Source organism: Perca fluviatilis, chromosome 3 (genome assembly GCF_010015445.1).
Source record: "Perca fluviatilis chromosome 3, GENO_Pfluv_1.0, whole genome shotgun sequence".
NCBI lineage: Eukaryota > Metazoa > Chordata > Actinopteri > Perciformes > Percidae > Perca > Perca fluviatilis.
In genome coordinates, this window is record NC_053114.1 from 17,337,224 (window position 1) to 17,352,749 (window position 15,526).

Sequence of the window (15,526 nt, forward strand, 5' to 3'; positions counted from 1 at the left end):
TGTATTTTTTCCAGTATTTTGGAGAACTGTGGAAGCAGTGAAATGGGTCTGTAGTTAGAGAGTACATGTTTTTCTCCAGTTTCATGTATTTGTATGATTTTAGCCATTTTCATTTTATCTGAAAAAACGCTGGTTTGAAGGGACTGATAACAGATGTGAGTTAAAGGTTTTGCTATACATTCAATAATGTTTTTAAATGTACACATATCAGTATATTACTGCTTATTTCATTTATGAGATGTGAGAGCTGATTTTAGCCTATAGGCTCCTGTCATTAATCTCTGATATACAAAAACCTCTGAAATAAATAAAGCACAAAAGCTCTCTGAAGTCCTGCTGCTTTAAAAGGTGGTGCTGTGAGTGCAACAACTGTAGTGTGCCGCTTCACTCACACCCTCTTGGGTGCTTTTCCTTCTGTGATAATTAACAACTGTGACAGTGGAAAGGAGTGAAAGCTGTGAATTAGAATTAACACTGACTAAATAGCATTGTTTGATTACGGACAAAGTTAAAGGGGGCGGGGGTGAGACAGAAAAGAGGAGGTGGAGACGGGAGAAGAGTAATGAGTGTGGAAAAAAGATGCATTTATCTGCATCAAGGCCATTTCTATAAAAATGCTAGTTTTAACTGAGAGTAGAAATGGGGAGAGAAAAGGAGAGAGGGGAGTATAAGGGGAAAGCAACACTGACTTTGTCCATCCTTTCACCAAATAGAAGCTAATTGAAAAATTCACACCTGTGGTTTTCTTTTGTTTTATTTCATTAATAAAATGAGTGAATTTTTCCCTCAGACCGGTTCTGTATCAGACAAACAAATAACAGTTCACATTTAAAACTGTGACTGCCAGGCACACATGGGATAGTCAAACTCTAAATTGGTATTTGTTAGATATTTTAGCATGTTGATTAGCACTGGAGCATTTCAACTGTTTTATTTATTGTCCCATTGTAGGTTGTCTGTGGTGTGTCATGGATGCCCTGCACTTTTTAACTACTGCAACAAATAAATAAAGTAACCTGAACCTGATACACTTAAATAAATGTTTCTAAAAACTCCAGAACACACCTCTTGATTCAAATGCATTTCACTCAGTTCAGTAATTTCAAACTACTAATAGGGAGATTTTGAGTATTTCATGAAAACTTACTGCCACTGCGATCCTCCCCAGCACGTGCTCTGGAATTCTTTTGAACACATCCAGAGAACCACCTGCAAAAGACAAATTGTTCATTCAGGGGGTTGATTTAGTATTAACACATTTTATGCAATTTCTTAACTTTTATCCTAATGGCCTTTTTTTGGCACATTTCAAAGCCAAACTCATGTTGGCAATGCAGATTGCAACACCTATCCAAACAGCTGACGACAAAATTGTTGCTTGCAATTTTATCTGGACATTGGGTCAACCAGGATTTCAAACAGTGCTTTGCAGCCATCCTCTTACACTGGATATTTACACAAAATAAATATTTAAATATATTTTACAGTTAGAAAAATAAACAGCACTGACATTAAATAACTTTATTGCTAAGGCCATATGGTCAAATTTAAATGATTTATTTAAAATATAATAACAATAACTTATAACAATAACTTATTTCACCAGTCAATTGCAGTTAAAGGTCCCATGAGATGGTGCTCTTTGGATGCTTTTATATACAGTGCCTTGCGAAAGTATTCGGCCCCCTTGAACTTTTCGACCTTTTGCCACATTTCAGGCTTCAAACATAAAGATATAAAACTGTAATTTTTTGTGAAGAATCAACAACAAGTGGGACACAATCATGAAGTGGAACGAAATTTATTGGATATTTCAAACCTTTTTAACAAATAAAAAACTGAAAAATTGTGCGTGCAAAATTATTCAGCCCCTTAAGTTAATACTTTGTAGCGCCACCTTTTGCTGCGATTACAGCTGTAAGTCGCTTGGGGTATGTCTCTATCAGTTTTGCACAGCGAGACTGACATTTTTGCCCATTCCTCCTTGCAAAACAGCTCGAGCTCAGTGAGGTTGGATGGAGAGCGTTTGTGAACAGCAGTTTTCAGTTCTTTCCACAGATTCTCGATTGGATTCAGGTCTGGACTTTGACTTGGCCATTCTAACACCTGGATATGTTTATTTGTGAACCATTCCATTGTAGATGTTGCTTTATGTTTTGGATCATTGTCTTGTTGGAAGACAAATCTCAGGTCTTTTGCAGACTCCATCAGGTTTTCTTCCAGAATGGTCCTGTATTTGGCTCCATCCATCTTCCCATCAACGTTAACCATCTTCCCTGTCCCTGCTGAAGAAAAGCAGGCCCAAACCATCATGCTGCCACCACCATGTTTGACAGTGGGGATGGTGTGTTCAGGGTGATGAGCTGTGTTTTGTTACGCTAAACATAACGGTTGCGCATTGTTGCCAAAAAGTTCGTTTTTAGTTTCATCTTACCAGAGCACCTTCTTCCACATGTTTGGTGTGTCTCCCAGGTGGCTTGTGGCAAACTTTTAAACGACACTTTTCATGGATATCTTTAAGAAATGGCTTTCTTCTTGCCACTCTTCCATAAAGGCCAGGTTTGTGCAGTATACGACTGATTGTTGTCCTATGGACAGAGTCTCCCACCTCAGCTGTAGATCTCTGCAGTTCATCCAGAGTGATCATGGGCCTCTTGGCTGCATCTCTGATCAGTCTTCTCCTTGTATGAGCTGAAAGTTTAGAGGGACGGCCGGGTCTTCGTAGATTTGCAGTGGTCTGATACTCCTTCCATTTCAATATTATCGCTTGCACAGTGCTCCTTGGGATGTTTAAAGCTTGGGAAATCCTTTTGTATCCAAACCGGCTTTAAACTTCTCCACAACAGTATCTCGGACCTGCCTGGTGTGTTTCTTGTTCTTCATGCTGCTCTCCTGCGCTTTTAAACGGACCTCTGAGACTATCACAGAGCAGGTTCATTTATACGGAGACTTGATTACACACAGGTGGATTCTATTTATCATCATTAGTCATTTAGGTCAACATTGGATCATTCAGAAATCCTCACTGAACTTCTGAAGAGAGTTTGCTGAACTGAAAGTAAAGGGGCTGAATAATTTTGCACGCCCAATTTTTCAGTTTTTTATTTGTTAAAAAAGTTTGAAATATCCAATGAATTTCGTTCCACTTCATAATTGTGTCCCACTTGTTGTTGATTCTTCACAAAAAATTACAGTTTTATATCTTTATGTTTGAGGCCTGAAATGTGGCAAAAGGTCAAAAAGTTCAAGGGGGCCGAATACTTTCGCAAGGCACTGTAGACCTTAGTGGTCAACCTAATACTGTATCTGAAGTCTCTTTCCCAAAATTCAGCCTTGGTGCAGAATTGCAGCCACTAGAGCCAGTCCCACAATGAGCTTTCCTTAGTATGTGCCATTTCTGTGTCTGTAGCTATTGGGGAGAAGAGGGAGGGGGCCAGGTGGAGGGTGGGGGTGTGACCTTGACCAACTGCCACTTTGCTCATTTGAAAGCCATGATGTCTCTCTCTCTCTCATGGGTGGGCCAAATTCTCGGGGCGGGCAAAGCAGAGAAAGGGGAGGTAACCTTGCTCCTTATGACCTCATAAGGAGCAAGATTCCAGATCGGCCCATCTGAGCTTTCATTTTCTCAAAGGCAGAGCAGGATACCCAGGGCTCGGTTTACACCTATCACCATTTCTAGCCACTGGGGGACCATAGGCAGGCTGGGGGAACGCATATTAATGTTAAAAAACCCCTCATAAAGTCAAATTTTCATGCCATGGGACCTTTAAACGACAAAAAGAAGAAACACTAAATGGCAGAAGGTTTTTTTTACAATAACTGTGAATGCACCATGAGCTTATGAGTTGCAACTGAACACACCATTAAGTCCCATCTGTTTTGTTTCTCTGACAACTGTGATTCCAACTAGAGATGTTCCGATACAGATACCAGTATCGGCTTCTAAAACGCTGGTATCGGGAAGTACTGAAGTTTATGCACCGATCTGATAGCACGTAATAAAGTCCTAAAGAAACTCTACGTTAAAGTAGTTTATGTTCTTTTCCGTTATAACTGACTGTCAAACTGGATAATAAAAGAAAGTTCTACGGCATTCATTGTTTGTTCATGTTTCACAAAGAGTTTAACCTGAGCCAGACAGACAACAAAGATAGAAATAATATCACATCCATACAGGGATAGTAGTATACAATTGTTAAAACATAATAAGATATATGACACACTGGTATCGGATCGGTACTCGGCATCGGCCGATACGCAAGTTCAGGTATCGAAATTGGTAAGCATAAAATGGTATCGGGCCATCTCTAATTCCAACACCGGTTGTGTTGGAATCTAGCCTCTTGAGACCGTCCTGATCTCGTGAGCTCCAGTTTTCCACTCACAGATTAGTCTGGCATCTTGAAACAGAGAAAATTTGGAGTCGTTCGCCAAACAACCGGGCCAATCAGCGTTGGTTTTGAGGCGGGTTTAGGTGGTGATAGACAGATGGTTTATCCAATCAGCTAACCAGGATTGTCAGACAGTGGTAGCCCTAATTCTGTTAGCCGCTCGCTAATGCTTTTTTCTCTTGGATCCTTCTTTTGGAATATGGACCGGGAACCTGAAAGGGTGGATTTTATTCGTAATTTCTCATTACACAAACGGCAAATATCCTTTACTTAGAGCTAACGAGCTATGCTTTGCCTGCAGCAGCAGGGGCACTGGTTGTATTTTCATACGCTTCGTTGATCTGATTGGTTGATTTGGCCCGTCTATCGCCAACATAGGTGATAGACAGATGGTTTATCCAATCAGCTAACCAGTATTTTAGCCCCTTCCCAAAAGTTCTCCAACGGAAAGTTCCCAGATGGATATGCCGAGCAAATGCGAAGCGATCCATCTGGCGGAGTCAGGTTAGTTGGAATAACCTTGCAAGGGAAATACAGCCAAGTGTAGTGTTAACTAGCGTTACATACAGCGATGGTTCTGTTGCCTCTAACGTCCATTTCGGAGCACCAGAGAGCAGCGCAGGCATTTAAGGGACACCGAAATGAGGCACCAAAATCCACTTTGCCATTCGGTCTGGTAGAAAGTGGTCATTTAGGACAGGTTTCGGTTACCAACCCTAGTCAGAGATGTACACAGTTGCCTTTAAATACATCCTGAAATTAATAGGAAGCCAGTGTAAAGAGAATAAGATGGGAGTGGTCCTACTGGACCTGGTCAACAGCCTTGCAGCAGCATTCTGGACCAGTTGTAGACGGTCCAGTAATTGCTGTAGTCTAGCCAGGACAACATAAAAGCATCAATGATCATCGCTAGCTCAGTATGTGATACAACAAACCTGAACTGGCAATGTACGGGTCAATAGGGCTGTCAAAATTGGCCAAAAATGACATTTGAATATTGAGGTTTGAATATATTTGAATATCTATTTTTGCGCATTATGTCCATAAGAGGGCAAATCAATACAATGGGAGACATAACTACTTGTGTAACGTTAGTCCTCTCTCCCTCCCTCTCTGAAGCATACAGAAGACAGGACAGGCCGCTGATTACACCGCTGTCACGGAGCTGTTCATAATTTGGTCATAAACAACCGAGTCTCCTGCTGTTCCATGAATTTGTCTGACGATATGTTCTCGTTGTCTCTGCATTTAAAGATTTACCTTTGCGTCTTTGTGCCATCTTCTTCTTCGACTTCGTTGTTTGTTTACTTCCGGTACCGGCAGCCGCATGATAGATCATCATCAACATGCCCACTCGCTCAATGTGAATTCTCTTCCCTATTCCTGACCGGCTGCTGAACGTTTAGGCAGCAGCGGCGGCCCAGGTCCACGAACTCTCTTATATTTGAATATACATTTTCATATTCGAATGTCGGTTTCTTTTTATTATTTGAATATATATAGAGATTTTGAATATTCGTTGACAGCCCTACGGGTCAATTATTTGACACCGAAATTTCTGAGATTAGACTATACAGCTGAAGAAAGGATGGCCAAACACTGAGCAACCTTGGAAGATGTGTTATCTAAAGCAAGAATCAGGACCTCAGTCTAATTTGCATTGAGCTGTGGAAAGTTGTTTACCATCCAGTCCTTACTGGCAGTCAGATGATTGTGTGAATAGGTCAGTTTGTCAGTTTCATCAAGCTTAAAAGAGATATACAACTGGATATCATCAGCATAACAGTGATGCGGAATTACCTTTAGCATATACAAGCAAATCATAGGACCCAAAAAAAAACCCCCAAAAAAAAAAAATATCAGAGATGATGAAAAAAAACCTATCTGAGAGAGCACAATCCAAGCCCCCCCAACACCCACTGCTTAAGCCTTTCAATCAGGATGCTGTGATCCACCGTATCAAAAGCTGCGCAAAGGTCCAACAGCACCAATACAGAGCATTCATCTACATCAGAAGACAGCATTTTATCAGTAGACACTCTGAGAAAAGATGTTTTAATAGAATTTCAACTGATTGATATAAATTTGAATCAAATTTTCAATTCAGACAGTATCTTTGGGCTAAATAGATCCAGTTTTAAAGTAAACCCCATTTCAGAGAGCTATAATAGAGACCAGGCATGGACCAATAGGCCCCAGTACATGTTTAAGCAAGGGTAAAATATCTACATGGCTTGGAGAAGGTTTCATCTGCCCATCAGATCAGTGAGGTCTTGCAGGGAAATAGGAGAGAAGCAGTTCAAAATCAATGGCGGAGTTGGATAAGCAGAATAGGGAGTTACAGAGGGGATGATCCTAGCCCTGACATCCTTTATCATATCCACAAAGAAAGAGAGAAAGTCACTGCAATCCTTTTTTGAAAAGACAGGCGGTGCATGAGTGACAATGCTGTTGATGGTGTCAAACAGGAATTTAGGGTTGCGTTTAATGGACAAAATTAGGTTAGCAAAGTAAGAAGCCCTCGCCTCCTTTACCATACTGTTAAACTCAGTTACTAACTGTGTAGATATGTTCACCGTCTCTATGACAAACATAGAAACGGTGAACATATTTACACAGTTATATTAAATATAACTGTGTTGGAGTTTACCCGGGTGGACGAGAGGGTCGCCTCCCTACGCCTGCGGGTTGTTGGGGGGAAAACTCTGACTGTTGTTTGTGCATATGCACCAAACAAGAGTTCAGAGTATTCGGCCTTCTTGGAGACCTTGACTGGAGTCCTGCATGGGGATCCAGTGGGGGACTCCATTGTTCTGCTGGGGGACTTCAACGCGCACGTGGGCAATGATGGAGACACATGGAGAGGCGTGATTGGGAGGAACGGCCTCCCTGATCTAAACCAGAGTGGTTGTTTGTTGTTGGACTTCTGTGCTAGTCATGGATTGTCTATAACAAACACCATGTTCGAACATAGGGATGCTCATAAGTGTACGTGGTACCAGAGCACCCTAGGCCAAAGGTCAATGATCATTTTATAATCGTTTCATCTGATCTGAGGCCGTATGTTTTGGACACTCAGGTGAAGAGAGGGGCGGAGCTGTCAACTGATCACCATCTGGTGGTGAGTTGGGTCAGGGGGTGGGGGAAGACTCTGGACAGACCTGGTAAGCCCAAACGGGTAGTGCGGGTAAATTGGGAACGTCTGGAGGAGGCCCCTGTCCGACAGACTTTCAACTCACACCTCCGGCGGAGCTTTTCGTGCATCCCTGTGGATGCTGGGGGCGTGAACCCGAGTGGACAATGTTCAAAGTTTCCATTGCTGAAGCTGCGGCGAGGAGCTGTGGTCTTAGGGTCTTAGGTGCCTCAAGGGGCGGTAACCCACGAACACCGTGGTGGACACCGGTGGTCAGGGAAGCCGTCCGACTGAAGAAGGAGTCTTTCCGGGATATGTTATCCCAGAGGACTCCGGAGGCGGTTTGCAGGGTACCGAAGGGCCCGAAGGGCTGCAGCCTCTGCCGTGAAAGAGGCAAAGCAGCGGGTGTGGGAGAAGTTTGGAGAAGACATGGAGAAGGACCTTTCGGTCGGCACCAAGGTGCTTCTGGAAAACTGTTCGCCACCTCAGGAGGGGGGGCGGGGAACCATCCAAGCTGTGTACAGTAAGGATGGGACACTGTTGACCTCAACTGAGGAGGTAATAGGGCGGTGGAAGGAGCACTTTGAGGAACTCCTGAATCCGACTAATACGCCCTCTATGGTAGAGGCAGAGCTGGAGGATGATGGGGGATCATTGTCAATTTCCCAGGTGGAAGTCACTGATGTAGTCAAACAACTCCACAGTGGCAAAGCCCATTGGATTGAGGTGATCCGTCCAGAAATGCTCAAGGCTCTGGGTGTGGAGGGGCTGTCCTGGTTGACACGCCTCTTCAACATTGCGTGGAAGTCTGGGACAGTGCCAAAGGAGTGGCAGACCGGGGTGGTGGTTCCCCTTTTTAAAAAGGGGGACCAGAGGGTGTGTGCCAATTACAGGGGTATCACACTTCTCAGCCTCCCTGGTAAAGTCTACTCCAAGGTGCTGGAAAGGAGGGTTCGGCCGATAGTCGACCTCAGATTGAAGAGGAACAATGCGCAGTTCCGTCCTGGTGCGTGGAACAACGGACCAGCTCTTCACTCTCGCAAGGATCCTGGAGGGAGCCTGGGAGTATGCCCAACCGGTCTACATGTGTTTTGTGGATCTGGAAAAGGCGTATGACCGGGTCCCCCGGGATATACTGTGGGAGGTGCTGCGGGAGTATGGGGTGAGGGGGTCTCTTCTCAGGGCCATCCAATCTCTGTATGACCAAAGTGAGAGCTGTGTCCGGGTTCTCGGCAGTAAGTCGGACTCGTTTCAGGTGAGGGTTGGCCTCCGCCAGGGCTGCGCTTTGTCACCAATCCTGTTTGTAACATTTATGGACAGGATATCGGGGCGTAGTCCGGGTGGGGAGGGGTTGCGGTTCGGTGGGCTGGGGATCTCATCGCTGCTCTTTGCAGATGATGTGGTCCTGATGGCATCATCGGCCTGCAACCTTCAGCACTCACTGGATCGGTTCGCAGCCGAGTGTGAAGCAGCTGGGATGAGGATCAGCACCTCTAAATCTGAGGCCATGGTTCTCAGCAGGAAACCGATGGAGTGCCTACTTCAGGTAGGGAATGAGTCCTTACCCCAAGTGAAGGAGTTCAAGTACCTTGGGGTTTTGTTCGCGAGTGAGGGGACAATGGAGCGGGAGATTGGTCGGAGAATCGGCGCAGCGGGTGCGGTATTACATTCAATTTATCGCACCGTTGTGACGAAAAGAGAGCTGAGCCAGAAGGCAAAGCTCTCGATCTACCGGTCAGTTTTCGTTCCTACCCTCACCTATGGTCATGAAGGCTGGGTCATGACCGAAAGAACGAGATCCAGGGTACAAGCGGTCGAAATGGGTTTCCTCAGGAGGGTGGCTGGTGTCTCCCTTAGAGATAGGGTGAGAAGCTCAGTCATCCATGAGGAGCTCGGAGTAGAGCCGCTGCTCCTTCGCGTCGAAAGGAGCCAGTTGAGGTGGTTCGGGCATCTGGTAAGGATGCCCCCTGGGCGCCTCCCTAGGGAGGTGTTCCAGGCGCGTCCAGCTGGAAGGAGGCCTCGGGGAAGACCCAGGACTAGGTGGAGGGATTATATCTCCAACCTGGCCTGGGAACGCCTCGGGATCCCCCAGTCGGAGCTGGTTAATGTGGCTCGGGAAAGGGAAGTTTGGGGTCCCCTGCTGGAGCTGCTCCCCCCGCGACCCGACACCGGATAAGCGGACGAAGATGGATGGATATATTAAATAAAATTCAGTCTTTGTTATAATTTAAACAAGACAACAAATTCATTTTATTGATGTTTCCTTCTGCTGTCAAATTTTCACACCATAATTTCCTGTTTGCAATAATCAAGTACAACTGGAAATGACTGATCAAAGAAAAGTTTCATGAAGTAAAGAGTCCTGAGAGGTTAGACAGACTTTGCTGACAAGCCGGTAAATGTGCGAAACAGGGGAATCACTGCATTAACACACATTTGGACAAACACACACCTAAAAAACATTGACGGTCCCCCATCTCACACCAATCTAGACACGCAAGTTCAAACGCACCTACAAATGCACTTAAGTCAAGATTGATCACACCCTTGTAGCTTTTAGCACACAGGCATGCTAAGCAGATCACAGCGAGATGTTCTTTTGATCTGCAGAAGTGTAAATGGATACACAGTAGAGAGAGACAGAGTACATATCCCCAAAGTCTATTCTACACAGCTGTGGCTAGCAAAGAAAAACATGTGATCTACTGGCTTGGGCCACCAAGACACTCACCGTCCATAAATTCTGTGCATATGGATATCCTGTTCTCTACAAAAAAGGCACTGAAGAAGGTGATGATGTAGGGTGAATCACACTGCAATCAAGAGAAGAGACAATGTGATCATAAAAGAGCATGCAAAAATACTGATCTGTGATACAAAAGTATGTTTATACATTATCATCATTATGAATTTTAGCAAAACACTGATTATGTGTAACAGCGGCACTAAATTGTACAAATGTAAAGTTTCTCATGATCATATATGCTTAAATGATTGTAGTCAGTACTCAACAGCATCAATTTGAAGTCCATCAACTGTTTTGTTGAAAAAAACAATTTAATTTATGATTTAATTTCACACATATAAATAAATGAATAAATAAGGCCAGGAAGAAACGCATCAATATACGAAGCACAGATTAATTGACATAGATGAGATAATTTCCTCTGTTTTAGGGTAACCCCAACTTCTTTCTTCATGTTCAATGTTAAGAACACACACAATGCATATCATTTTAAGTGAGTTTCTACATTCAGTGTTTGGATTTACGCATTTTAGGGGCAATATAAAAAAAACTCCTCCTATGCATGGAAAAAAATTCACAGATGGTGAACAGTAAACTCACATGCCTAGTCCACGTGTATGTTGCGTGTGTTTCCATGTATCACTGATCCCTGGCTTACATTGTAAGACCAAAGGCAATAAATGGCGCTTCATTAGTTAGACTCATGGTTTATTAACAATGTAGATTTGGTAGGACAGCAACATTCAGTGGAGAAAAGAGAAATTGTTGAGTCAAAACTAACCTTGTATAGAATTTCTAATTCTGACATGATTTGCTTCTGTAATTCCACTGTGATATCCAGGGGAATGACCTGTAATCAAACGTGCAAAAAATAAAATAAACATAAGTTCTGTTGATGTTCTGATGTGGTAGACTAGATTGAGGGTCACTTATTAAAGAGCAACTGTCATTAACATGGAAAGAGTTCTCACCTTGACAGCTAAAACCCGCTTGCCCAGAAGATGGTACGCTCTAGAGGGACAAAACAGAAGATAATGTTAAACAAAACTGTAGAAAGCAGTTGCTTGAGTTAATTTAAATGGTAACATTTCCAGTGTGGTGCTTTTTTTTTTTTAGCTTTCTTCCAAGTGAGGAGCTCTGATCATAATGTATATTTTCTCCATTAAGCTAGGGTCCCATTAAAATTCCCTTCAACGAAAATCCCTTTCACTCTGTCCCGAAAAAAAAGATGTAATGTTCTGATATGGTTAATTAATTATTATTGTATCAGGGCGATCACAAATTGTTAATGTAATGGACTAATAATGTACTAAACTTGGTAATCAAGTTCTAATGATGGTTAATGAAAGGACATCAATTACATTGCAATACAAACTCCACAGGTCTTGTAGTTTCTGAGTAAAAGTATAGTCTAAATTAGCATGGCAATATGACTCTCAATATGACATTTCTCTCAAAAGTTAGAGGACACCACCCAAAACCAGATCTAGTCTGCCTTATCGCTCATTGTTCCAGACAGAGTTTTGAGTTGCAAGTAAAGCAGCAGCCACAAACTAGCCCCGTAATGATTTAATTATCAAACTCCTTAATGCCAAACATCGGCTTTAGTTACAGCCCTTGAAGGTTAGTTTATTGGCACCAGTGACAACACCTCAGTCCCTCTCAACATACAATCCTCAAGGACAAATACTGTCCAACAGCTGTTAGGTAATGGGAATGTGGAGCCGTGTACGTCACACAAGCTGGTTAGCTTGCAAGTAGGCTTAGTAAATGTGATACCTGGTTTCTTATCTATCAGTGGGTCTTCCAGAGAGAATGTGTATGGCGCAAGGTGTGATTAATGCGTCTTGGATTGGAGTATCATATTGCTCTTTCGGCTAGACAACTCAAAACTGGGCCAGGCCTTTAATTAACGGCACCTATTAGTGCCATGTCAGGTATTTACCCACAGTTAGAACAAACACTGGTCTTTGGCTGTAGCTATGCCATGCTGTATGTGAGCTGTAGTTTACACATTGCCGATTAACAGTCTCATCTCCACTGAAGTCAAAAACAAACTATAGACTTTTCAGAGATTATGAAAAGAATAAGGTAGCTCTTAAACATTTATGCATAAAAGATAACAAATATGGAATAACAAAAGATACAAATTAAGTTTTTAGTTATTAGAACAAACCACAAGCCTTCTTCTGACTTAAGAAGACATTATTTCCTTTTGATATGTGTTAGTGAGTGTTTTTGATCTTAAGTTTAATCTTTCTTGGAAAAGAGCTCTTTGCACACAAGGCTGATGGCCTTATTTCCATTGTGGTGGTCTTCCTTAAAGCTACAATCAATATCAGTTAAGCATGAGTGCTGCCTCTTAATTAAGATGAAGATGTTAATTGAGACAAGATCGCAGGGGTAGAAATGTTAAATACTGGCTGGGCAGGTTGTGTGTGTGTGTGTGTGTGTGTGTGTGTGTGTGTGTGTGTTTTTTTTTTTTTTTTTTTTTTGTCCATGCTAAAGGAATCAGCTTGTAGTTCTCAATGATTCTAGAGAAAAAAGTCTAGATATGCTGAAAGACATAGCCAGCCCTTGGCTGAATGCACCTACTACTTTAACAAACGAGAATGTGTACGTGGGACACCATGTGCACAAGTGTCATCTGAGTGTTTATGTGCATACAATTTTTGTGTGTATTTACCTTCATGCAAAGTATAACATTTATTAAAGCTAATGCGGTTTTTCTTTTTTGTTTTTCTGATGTCTGTGATTCATTTTGGCCAGACTTAGATCAAGGTAAACAGACATTAAAGCCATCCATATACAGTACTTTTTCACAGCGTGGTGTCTTAAATATGCTTTACATAGGATTGAAGGGAAATATCCCAATAATATTACTGCATGTTCACAAAGCAGCATTTCATTTTCATACTGTTATAATTAAATATATGTCTAAGTAAGATATACAAGAGTAAAGAAAGTTTTAACGGCTGGAGATATGGTGTGACTACTGCTTGGTTAAAGCTTTATTCTCAGACTGTCCTTGACCACTTCAGGGCCGAACATCCCTATATGAGTTACAGTGACAGGCTTGTGACAGCGGGAGACATGGGGGACAAGGTTACATAGCTACCCCCGCCACTTCCCCTGATCTGACCCCAGTAAACGTGCCCCATCGCCTGGATCTTATTTACACTCCAGCTCGCTCTGTAATAAAAGCTCCATCATGCAGTATTCATAGGGCCTCTCTAGTCTAGTTGGGGCTGTGGGTTAGAGAGACTGGCCTCCTGGATCAGGGCTAACGTGGTACTTTTACACTGCCACATGGAGGACGGACCGCCTTTCTCTCTCCCTGACTCTCTCACCTGATACGGCTATAATGGGTGTCCTAACTGACACAGAGAAGACAGAAGCTTAAACACAGACATTCACAGACAGACACACAAAATATACACTAAAAAGGATTGCTAAATAGCCAGCACATTAGAAGCAGCAAGGCTGAGAAGCTCAAATAAAGTTGAAAGGTTTGTTTTCTCTCCTACCATGCTAAAAAAAATGAAAGAAAATATTCCTTGAAAGGAGACATTTCCTGCTAATTTTCAGGTTCATACTTGTATTTTGGGATTCTACTAGAACATGTTTACATGCTTTAATGTTCAAAGAACACATTATATTTCTCCTACTGTCTGTCTAAAAATACCTGTATTTAGGGCTGCTTCCTTATTGAAAAAAAATCATAAATCACAATTATTTTTGGTCAATATTGAAATAAGTATTATTTAACACAATTACTCATTGACTTTAGGAAAGATGTTGCATTTATTGAACTTAAAAAACAGTGCCAACAGAATTTGCTCTCCCCTGCTTGCTCATCAAACACGGTTTCTTACCAGCCGCCATCTTCAATTGTGCTGATTTTTAAATGCCACCAGATACCCCAAACAGGACCTGGCTGACTTGGCTGAGTGAGTTTAGCCTTCGGGAGGTGTACGTGTCATTACATTACATATCATTTAGCTGACGCTTTTATCCAAAGCTACTTCCAATTAAGTGCTTTCAACCTTGAAGGTACAAACTCCGGACAGCAAGAACTAAGTGCAAGTACATTAGCTTCAAATAAGCCAAACTACAAGAAGCCTAAACACAGACGTTCACAGTCAGACATGCATTAAGAAAACAAGACAAATTAACTAAGTTTACTTAAGTTTACTTTAATTAAGTTTACTTAAAAAACGTAATGTGCAAAATAATCGCTTTTATCGATTACATTGTTTTTGTGATAGTTAGGAGCCAAAATTCGAAATTGGGACAATTTTTGATTAATTGCACAGCCCTACATGTACTCAACTTCTGTGTTCAACGCTCCATTTTAGCGCCCGATTCTTTAAGCCTCGTTCCCGAAAAGCCAAGTCTGCGCTGATTGGTGTGCGTTATAAAATGTGGTGCACCTTAGCAAAGTTAGTTCTTAAGCCGTGGGTAGAGATACTCAGATGGGGGGCAGTATTTTCTAATGAGCTTGCATAGGACATAGGAAGGGGAGCAAAATCTGAATGGCTTGTTGAATCCCATGTTTTCTGATCTCGGCAGCCAAAAGAAAAACTGACTGCGTTGTCTTATTTCACGGTTTGTGGGTTGATAGGCACTACAGATAGGACAGTAAGAGCTGCTTAAACTGTATGCATTGCAGCCCCTATAGGAAATAAGTTACAGCAGAAGTTTGTTCTTTGTATATTTGCACCAAAGACAAAACCTAGGCTGCACTGATGCCCTGTTTAAACTGTAATCCCACTCAACTGGTTCTAGACACAATCTGGAACCTATCTGGATACAAGATACTAGGTTACCACCAATTAACCAAAGAGGTTTGTTCCTTCAATATACAGTCTAATCAATGAGGTGAAAAACTAAATCAATGGAGAAAATGGGCTGGGAGAGTAAAGTGACAGCTGTGGGTGTCTAAGTAGATGCCACCACAGTCACAGTCAGGCAAATGGGCTTGTTTTAATTGCACTATAGGATCAAATGAGTCACAAAAATAGCCTGTGTGTCCTTGTTATTGTATTTATAAGCCGTAGTTGTGAGTTAGATTGCTGGACAAGATGGACCTCTGAGAGAGTGTGTACTAAAAAACAAAGGCAGACGTTGATGGATGGCTAGGTCAGCGTGCGGCTATGGAGAGCTGAGGTGTTGGTAACATCCAATTGAGTCTAAATGGCTCTGGGTCATAAATGGGCTAAGAGGTTAAAAGGTAGGCCTTTGGTAGTGCTTTCA

The 15,526-nt window shown here is 42.4% G+C and overlaps 1 protein-coding gene across 1 annotated transcript in view; it reads right to left on the reverse strand.

Annotated features, from left to right (window-relative positions):
- map2k5 (mitogen-activated protein kinase kinase 5) overlaps positions 1 to 15,526 on the reverse strand; it is a 74,382-nt gene that overhangs the window by 41,179 nt on the left and 17,677 nt on the right. Inside the window, exons 9-12 of the mRNA XM_039795298.1 lie at positions 11,242 to 11,281; positions 11,052 to 11,120; positions 10,256 to 10,337; positions 1,148 to 1,209 (exon numbers count right to left, since the gene is read on the reverse strand). Of these exons, the coding sequence (XP_039651232.1) occupies positions 1,148 to 1,209; positions 10,256 to 10,337; positions 11,052 to 11,120; positions 11,242 to 11,281 (253 nt within the window). The remainder of the gene's footprint in view (positions 1 to 1,147; positions 1,210 to 10,255; positions 10,338 to 11,051; positions 11,121 to 11,241; positions 11,282 to 15,526) is intronic.